The sequence below is a fragment of the Corylus avellana genome, chromosome 7 (assembly GCF_965113065.1).
Source record: "Corylus avellana chromosome 7, dhCorAvel1.hap1.2, whole genome shotgun sequence".
Lineage (NCBI taxonomy): Eukaryota > Viridiplantae > Streptophyta > Magnoliopsida > Fagales > Betulaceae > Corylus > Corylus avellana.
Genome location: NC_142496.1, coordinates 4,161,279 through 4,171,105, shown reverse-complemented (window position 1 = coordinate 4,171,105; position 9,827 = coordinate 4,161,279). Strand labels below are relative to the sequence as shown.

Below are 9,827 nucleotides of genomic sequence, written 5' to 3'. Positions count from 1 at the left end.
AAGAAAGTGTTTCCAAAAAAAAAAAAAAAAGAACAAAAAAAATAATGTTTTTTTTTTTTTTGACACTCAAAAAGAAAATCCCAACCCAGATGCTCTTAATATTTGGGCCGGGTTAAAAATAGCCCAACAACCCTTAATTTTTCAGTGGCCCATTAGGCTAGGCTAAGCCCATGTCTAAATTTATCATTGAAGATGTCCTTTGAGAGAACTCATCATGTCAAATAATTTCCCAGCCCAAATGCCTTCAGAAATCAGAAACAAGGTCAAATTTTGACCCTATTTTAGGGTTACTTAGATAGTGATTCTACCTCTCCAAAGCAATCATCTTATTAAAAAATTACAGTATTTTACATTAAAGCGTCTATGCTGTAGTTTTATTAAGGATTCGGATTTAATTTTGTTTTCTCTTTTTCATAGATGTTGTAGTTCTTTTCGCAACACCTAAAGCTGGTCAACTTACAAGGTTTACGTCGATACTAACTTTCACAATCACAATTTAACGAAACCGGTGACTTTAATTAGGATTTATGGTAATGTTTTTTGCTTTGTTGGATCTTCCTCTGAATAGTGAGAAGGATCTTCCCTCATAATCCGTTTTTTTACTCTTCTCATCTGTTGGTGATTCGATAAATATACTAAAGACGGAGTAATATTATAAATCTATTTTGTGTTCTTCTAAAAATGACGTGACTTTTAAAATCACTATTGAGTTTGTGATTAATCACTATTGAATTTTGATCAAATGATAATTTTAAAAGCTATCACATTTTTAGAATGACACAAGAAAAATTTATAGCATTACTCACCGAAGACCCCCTTAGAGGCCGAAACGACCCCATTACACAACAACTAACCATGGCCACAAGCTCGCCTAGTGGCGGACATTCATGGACCATATCAAGTAACTTCTCCTATAAAAATGGGGTAACATTTCAAGGTAAGCTGACTCTTTATCTTTTTAATTCTCTTTATTTAAATATCTTGTTGATTTAAGTTTCAGAGGCTCATCCGATTCCTTCGGACCAATGATATTTTGATTACCGGCGTCCCTATTTTGCAGGAACCCAATCACCAATATTGCTTCAACATTAAATTAAATTAAAAAAATAAATAAATAAATAAAAAGGGGGGAAAAAGATGATGGGTTAGGCACTAAAATTTGATGTTTAGTTGGTTGATTTAGTTATATAATCATAGAAGTATGGGAAGAATGAGAGGCCTCAAATGAATCCTAGATCGATGTGGAAGAACAAAAATTATGGCTGAGAAAACTCAAGGTATATAATAAACAAGCAGTATTTTGTTGTGGCATTGAGCAGCAGCCTCATGTGATTCCGTACATGGGTCATGCCACATACCATGACACATCCATCCAGACATGAGACAAAATAATTAAGTGATATTAATAGCCATAAGAGAGAGAGACAGACCGACAAGAAAGAGGGATTCCGGAAACATGGATATATATGCTAATAATTCTACAAGCTTGTGTCGTTTTATAAACACGGATATACAAAATCGTCAATCCCAAACCAGAGGAGTATCTTGCTGTATGTTTGGATAGTGTTTGAAGGGTTTAAAAGTATTTTTAACATTAAAAATATTTGTTTGAAAAAAAAAAGGAACTTATTTGATAAAAAAAATTAAAAGCGAATTTAAAGGTCTAAAAAGCCTAAAAATAGTTAAAAAAACACTTTTGACAAAAGTTTAAAAATGAAGCTTTTGCCCAAAAACTTTTTGACTTAAAAGCGCAATTTCAAACAAGACCTTAATGTCTATTTGAGATTGCGTTAGACAATTTACAAAATATTTTTAGTACTTAAAAAACTGTGTCAAACAAAAGTTTGTATGTTTGGTAAAAAATTTAATTTTAATTTTTTTTTATGTTTTACTCTAAAAATAGTCAAAAACACATTTGGACAAAAATATAAAAATAAGACTTTTTTTTTTTTTTTTTTCACTTAAAAGCAGGTGTTAGGAAAATATCAGCCTCTCATGTATATAGATAATTCTTTGTTGTTCACATGGATGAGTTTTCAAACAACCTTTTCCCCAAACGCAGCTTGGAATTGTGGTTTCCAATTGTTTTGAAGCCTTGGTGCATGTTGCTGCCTGCCTATCTCAGAAGGCTTGGCTTCTCTGCAGCAGCAGACTGTGTCCAGCTATACGTGGACCCTTCATCAGACAGGAAATATGTGATGACTCACAATTCTGCTTGGATTGTCATACTCGGCCCCATATATCCAAAAGGGTCCGGATTTTCAGCAATTTTGTTTGGACAGTACATTACGAGAATCTAAATAAATTTTAGGTTGTCGAACCATCTATTCTTCAGACAAGTATATTTCATATGAGTTTTCTCACCAAATTACGACAACAAATTGATTCTATATTGACACTTGGTTTAAAAAACTTAAATAATATGAAATTATGTACATTATTAAATACACAAATTTTAAATTTTGACCGTGAAATAATTGTCATGTCGACTTAATTCTTGTACGGGTTGCGTTTGTTCTTTGAGGAATTCTACACATTCTCCTATTTTTTGACATAAGTTTTAAAATTATTATTAAATTCAAAATTTAATAATGATATGATGGTAAATTTAAAAGTCATAAGATAATAATAATTTTTTTTCTTTTTTTTTTATCCAAGCACTCAGTAGGGTGAAAATGCGAATGCAAATGCAGTTATTAGCAATACCCGCATCCGTGTCGACAAAATGCAGATAATAGTTTTGATATTTGCATCCGCATTTGCATCTATGCGGTTAATAAATGCGATTATTATCCATTATTTACATATGTGGATAACAAATAATGGATAAATGCGGATAACAAATGCGAGAGGTTAACAAATTGAGTAATTCTAGGTGGCCTACTTGTGTCCCACTAAGAATGATGTGGTTATTAAAATCACCATTTGCTCAAAATTCAATAATGATCAATTACAAGCCTAATGATGATGTTAATAGCCACATCATTCTTAATAGGACATAAGTAGGCTAACTAAAATTACTCTAACAAATGCGAGACGTTATTATCCATCCGCATTTTCACCTTACCAAGCACGAGTGATGTTTGGGCCAATAGAAACTCGTATGCGTGGACAGGTTTTAAGTCCTTCTCGTATCGGGCCCACTTTGACTCTTTGAGCTTATTTTATAAAAGCACATGTGGGGCCTGGGCCTTTCAAAGGCAATGGAGTGAGAGAGAGATCAAATCATAAAAGCCTCAGTTTATCATACTTTTGTAGTGGCGCACAAGAGAGAATCACCCAAGGATTTCTTTTTTGTCGCAATCCTCTTTTGTAATTTTCTTAGACAAGGATTTTTTTGTTCTTTTTAATCTTTTTTTAATATATATAAGGATTTTTTTTTTTTAGATTTGTTTGTATTCTAGCTTTGGATTTTTTTTTTTTTTTTTTTTTCAATTTATAGTCTATCTTTTTATAGTGAAATTTGAGTAATGGTAGGGACCATTTTTTTATCCTCATAAAGTTGATGTGACTTTTAAAATCATCATTAAATTTTAGATGAATCATACTTAAATTTTGATCAAATGGTGATTATGAAAGCCACATCAACTTTAGAAGGATAAAAAGATGAGTGCTTATTTTAAAGGGAAATACTAGGTGTTCTTTTAGTGTTCTCTTGATGTTCTCCCAACTGTGATGTAGCTTTTAAAATTATCGTTGAATTTGAGATTATCATTAAATTATAAATTATTCAAAAGATTAGGTTTATAAGAAATAATAAATTTAACTATTTATTGTGATAATAACATAAAACAAGTTAATTAAACATCAAAATTTATATAGTTTGACTTAACAAACTTAGATCAAATAAGCACTCATCTTTTTTTTTTTTTTTTTAATCAAATGTGGGATAAGGTTACAAGGGACAAATAACCACTCATCTTATTAGCACTTGAATATGACTAAAGTACTGTCATGATGTACATGTATTGATGTAAACCCATGTTCATAATCCGATCCAATAATTTGATTTTTATAACTTAACCCTTTATCATTAACTTAAAATTTCATAAAAAGGGTTGATTTGGTAAAGTTTTTAGTTTTGAAAAGATTTTTCAAAAATAAAAAAATAAAATTGAGGAGAATTAATTTGGTAGGGTCACATTTGAAAAAAATATTATATATGGGTCAACAAAAGAAAATTTGTTTGATCAATATTTCTAAAATTCTAAATAATAAAATCAAAATTTGTTATTTAAAATTTTTTAATATATAATATGAAACTATTTAGATAATTAATATTTGAAAAGAAGACAAATGTTTTTGAGAATTTTGCCAACTTTCTTACCGTTTCTACAACCCACGGAAAACTATTGTGCAAGAAAGACTTATTTGAGATTGCGTTTAAAGGGTTTAAAAGTAATTTTAACACTCAAAAAATCATTTGAAGAAAAAAGTATTCGTTTGGTAAAAAAATTAAAAACTCTTTTAAAAATGAAGCTTTTATCTAAAAGCTCTTTTTGACTTAAAAGTTTTATTTCTTAAATGTAATTCCAAACAAGCTCTAAGAATAGTTTAATAATTTATAAAAATTATAAAAAAAAAAAAAAGAAAAAGAAAACAAGAAGAGAATATTTGGTCCGTGGCGTTCACGGTAAAACAACGGGAGCAAGCGAAGCTGAGGTGGCAAAAAGCGCAAGGAAAGTCTCGTGCGGACCAGCTCAGATCAGCTCTTGACTCATCTCCTTTATTCATCTCACACGTTATGGATAGTAGTTGGCCAGCCGTCTTTCTCCACAATTTCACCTAACCCAAAAATAATATATAAAATATTTATTTATTTTATTTATTATTATTATTATTATTTTATCATCATCATTAGGAATGTATGGTTAAGGAAATAAGGGGAATAAATTAAAAACACAAGGTAAAGAATAGACATCTTATCCTTAAAAAAAAAAAAGAAAAAAAAAAAGGAATTCAAATAGTAATGTCAAATTCATAACATATAAAATATACCTAATAAATAAATATAAAAAATAACATTACTTTCTCTTAAAATATATAGAAAGGATAAACGTTACATGCTCGGTCACTTTTATTAAAAATGCATATAATTCTACGGACAAAATTTGGAAGAAAAAAAAAGCTCCGCTCTTCAATTATTAAATTTGTAAACTTATTTAGATTTCACATAAATCAATAGTAAACCCCACAAACCTAATTGTTGATTTATTAAATTTACAAGAGAATATATTATAGATCATAGATAAAAAAAATTTTAGAAAGAATTTAAAATTTAGGGAGAATTTGTTAAATCGAAATCAGTTAGAGTAGGGTTTGGGGATGACCAAATCCAAGTGGGCATGAACTACCTGTCGTCAAGGCTAGCAGAAACCGCAAGGATGAAGACAGCCGCTTTGAACGACACCTGTCAGAAAAGCGCAAATCACAACTGAGAAATGGGGAAAACAATCCATTTATCAGCTCAAAGCCCATGTCGTCCACAAAAAATCGGATTATCAAAAAGAAAGAGAGAAAACGAGCGAAAGGGTGCCGCGTGTCGAGCGTTCTCAGCCACAAGATTCCACGGCCCCTTCGCGAATTTTCTACCGAAAAATTTTATTTAAAAAAAACAATTCCCACAAAAAGCATCTGACGTGGCGTCCTCTCATTCCCCTTTAAATCACTGAAAATCTTTGCCCTTTTCCCTTCTCCTCTTCACTGCATACATACACCCTTCGTTTCTTGATTCTTCTTCTTCTTCTTCTTCTTCTCTCTCTCTCTCTCTCTCTCTCTCTATTTCTGTTTCCTTGGATTTCAGTTTCCAAAGTATCTGCAGCCGATATTTCCTTTTCCGGGGGTATCAGAGTGTGGAATCTGTTCGCTCAGAGCAAATCCGAGGAATCTGAAAAAATCTCCGATTCCGATTCCCCTACGAATTTGTTCCCGAGATATTTTCCAACGGTGAGTTTCTGACTGGTCCGGTTAAGAATTTCCGGTTTCTGCCAATTATTTTATTTCTTAATTTTTTTTTTCTTTCTATATTGCTGATTTAAAGAAAAAAGAAAAAGTGAGGAACAGTGTAAATATTTTATGTAATATGCGATTAATGACTGGAAGCTTGTATTGCAGCTCTGCCGAGTTAAACTCTAATTCGTTGAGAGAAGACTCGTTCTGATCTGGTGGCAATGGCTGTTGAGGTACCTGTTGCCATTAATTCCTATTTTGCATTTCGGAGATTTATATTTATTAAATAATTAATAATATTTTGATGAGCTAAAGCCTAAGGGTTCGATTTTGTTGCGTGGTCAAAATAATTGTCTTTTAGGCTTCACAGAGTAAATTGGGTAATGGGTATGCAAACTAAGCATAGATTTTGTAGTCATTTCTATGCTTTCCAACCACTGTGTTCTTGGGTATATTATAATTCAAAAGTTTCGCTTTGCATTGATTTGAATATACATACTTGGATATAAGGATCATAACTATAAATAAAGAATAATAAAAAATTGCAAATAACTTACATAGAAAAGGAAAATTGAGATTCTTCACTCATAGTGCGTGTGTGGATTGATATTGGCTTGTATGTACTATTGGAACCCAATTTTGTTAGATAATGATCACAAGAGAAATGCACTATTGGTTTGTACCAAGTATTTATTGGTTTGAACCAAGTATTTATGGACCTAAATCATACACAATCAATGGAAATGTCTTTTTTTCTTTTCTTTTTTTTGTCTCATGTGACTTGTCTCTTAAACTAATAGAATAGAGTGAATTTAATAATTTAATTGGCATTTTAACACTCCTAAGTAGGCTCATACTTTCCCTCAAAAATTGAGACCTAGCATGTGAAATTTTAGCTGAAATTGGGAGTAACTATATGATGCAGCGATCGATCTACATCACTAAAGAGTCGAGTTCAAAGTCAGCACCTCTCCTATGATATTATGTTAAAGCAAGATTTATCCTTAAAGCGTAAGCTAATAGAAAATTATAAATTTAATTATTTAATTATTTAATTAATACTTTAACAAGTGGTACTAAGTATTTTACTTTAGAAGAATTGTTCAATTGATTTCTTTTCTAAGGAAGAAAAGTTTATGAATTATTCTTTCATTTGGAAATAGCAGCAAAATGAAGGAACTGCACCAAATTCGGCTATTGTGGCTGATAACTACCGCTCTGATGGTTTTGCTCAGTCTGAAACAGTGGTCCAACATTCTTTCGGGAATTACCATATGACTAAGGTTACATTCTCTCCATAGCCTTATATTCTGCCTTTTCCCTCTTTGAGAATTAATTTCGTCAAATAACTTAATACTTCTTTTTACCCACAATCTTAGTTGTTTTCCTCAGTCTTGTCTTCTTTTCATATTTTGAGTAGGTAAGGAAACCTTATACGATTGTAAAGCAAAGAGAAAAATGGACGGAAGAAGAGCATGAGAGGTTTCTTGAAGCCTTAAAGCTGTATGGTCGTGGTTGGCGTCAAATCGAAGGTAAGCTTGGTGTATGATGATTTGTTGCATATGATTTTTCATATCTATTGGATGTTCAATCAAAGTGAAGATACTCTCATCTTCATGCAGCACATGTAGGCACCAAAACTGCGGTTCAGATTCGAAGTCATGCTCAAAAATTCTTCTCTAAGGTTTAATGCTCATATTTTGAGTGTCTAATTTTTATTGTAATGCATAAACGTGATCATAAAACTCTGTTGGATCAATTACAGTCCTATGGTGTGCAAGCTTTTTATTTTTTGTGGGTTTGTCTAGTTAGCATGTTCCCTTTGTGTTAATCTTTTTCCTTTCTTTTACTGGCTTCAGGTGGTCCGGGGATCTGGTAGTAGCACTGGAAGCTCCATTGAACTGGCTGAGATACCTCCTCCAAGGCCGAAGAAGAAACCCTTGCATCCTTACCCTCGTAAATCAGATTCTCTTAATGGAGTATCAGTGACAAATAATTGTGAAGGGTCTCCATCTTCAAATTTGTTGGTTACTGAGAAAGACACCAGTTCTCCCAAGTCTGTTTTGTCTGCAGCTGGGTCAGATTCATTGGGGTCTGCAGTTTCAGAGCAGCAAGGCGTTTGTCCTTCACCCACTTCATCTCCAAATTTGTTGGTGACTGAGAAAGATACCAGTTCTCCCACTTCTGTTTTGTCTGCAACTGGGTCAGATTCATTGGGGTCTGCAGTTTCAGAGCAGAACAGCGTTTGTCCTTCGCCCACTTCATGCACAACTGACATACACTCAGTCGGCTCATCACCTTTTTCATCAACCCTGGAGAACTTCTTGTCCATGGTACAATGAACTGTCATATTAGTCGTCAACTTAGTTTGAGTTGTATGATACTTATTAACCCGTTTTCTGAGCAAAATTTTGACTCTGATTTCTCTGTTGTAATTATGAACGCAGAAATTTGAGTTAGCTTCCAGGGACACCTTAAGTACCAAAAGAGATGAAGCCATGGTAGCACCTGTGACAAGTATCAAGCTTTTTGGAAGGGAAGTTTTGGTGACAGATTCCCAGAAACCATGTTCTCCAGGTGCTGAGAATACACAGAAGCTTCCTAAAACATTACCATCAAACCAATTAGACACGCATCTATCACCTGAAATAGTTGATTGTAATTGGAAATTATTGCCATGTCGAGCGCCAGTTAGACGTGTGGAAGATATGAAAGAAAACACCAACTCTGCAGAAGCCAACCCTTATGCTTCTCTGCCATGGTGGACTTTGTGCCCAGGCCTGCCATTTTATTACCTCCCCCCAGCATATGACCAATTTTCAGTTCAAATACCAGCAGATTCTCGTGTGGAAGAAAAAACAGAGGGGGATATTCTGAAGGAAAGATCTTGTCCTGGTTCGAATTCTGCATCGGTTAGTGAAGCGGAAAATGGAGAGAAGAAGTTAAATGGCATTGATTCTGAGTGTCAAGAACCTCTCCACATTAGCCCCCGCAAGTCTATGAAAGGATTTGTTCCCTACAAAAGATGTCTAGCAGAGAGGGATAGAAGCTCATCAATGGTTGTTTTAGAGGAGAGGGAGGGGCAAAGAGCTCGAGTTTGCATATAGCACCCTCCACTTGAATTCCATAATTAGGTTGTTTTGGGACAGGAATTGGTCGTTTTGAGTTGATTGATTCGTACTTACTTTGCCTCAGTTCTCCACAAGAGCTCCCTTCAAGTCACTTTCTATCTTGGTATCCAAAGGATATTTTTAGAAAGTAGTGTTACTTAACTTACTTTGTAGCAATCTTTGTAATATTGTGTCTGGATTCATTCTTTCAAACATAATAATGTTGGTAGTCCAATACTTGATCATAATCATGTCAGACCTTATGGTAATAGCTGCTGAAGTTGGAATTTTGAAGCTGCTTAAGTTGGAATTTTGAATGTAACAATAGTCGCAAATTGTTGAATAGGGCAGTAGGATATCTGAGCTATTCTATGCGGACTTCTGAGTCAAAGCTTCCATGCACCTAATCTGGCTTACATGCTATTATTTAAGCATGGTGTAGTATAAGTAACGGTCAAGGTTGAATTTTAAAATTGACTAACTTTAAAAAAATTTTAATAGGAGAGAAAATGAAGAGAAATTATGAGAGATTTAATCTTGACCGTTATTTACACTACCGCATGTAAGCCGATCTGGGTTTCAAAAACTTGGGAGTTAGAATTTAATAAATACAACTCATTGAAAATCTTGAGTAATAAGTGAAGAAATGACAAACTAGACTTGTGAGGGGAAAAAAAATTCATTTTATTTTAACATTTTAAATTCTTTGTTCAGAGTTGATTTTTAATTTAAGAAAGATTTTCTTAATGGAATGAATAATTGGTGCAT

At 33.2% G+C, this 9,827-nt stretch overlaps 1 protein-coding gene across 2 annotated transcripts; it reads left to right on the top strand.

The window, feature by feature from the left end:
• The first annotated feature begins 5,725 nt into the window (after window positions 1–5,725).
• Window positions 5,726–9,377, top strand: LOC132184807 (protein REVEILLE 7). 2 transcript variants are annotated; one of them, XM_059598576.2, is made up of 7 exons: window positions 5,726–5,946; window positions 6,115–6,182; window positions 7,116–7,232; window positions 7,370–7,481; window positions 7,572–7,633; window positions 7,809–8,282; window positions 8,397–9,377. In XM_059598576.2, the coding sequence occupies exons 2-7, from the start codon at window positions 6,171–6,173 to the stop codon at window positions 9,054–9,056; spliced, it is 1,437 nt and encodes a 478-aa protein (XP_059454559.2). In that variant the 5' UTR covers window positions 5,726–5,946; window positions 6,115–6,170; the 3' UTR covers window positions 9,057–9,377. The 2 variants fall into 2 exon arrangements, with proteins under 2 accessions (XP_059454559.2, XP_059454558.2); XM_059598575.2 differs by having other exon boundaries at window positions 7,113–7,232.
• The last annotated feature ends 450 nt before the right edge of the window (window positions 9,378–9,827 follow it).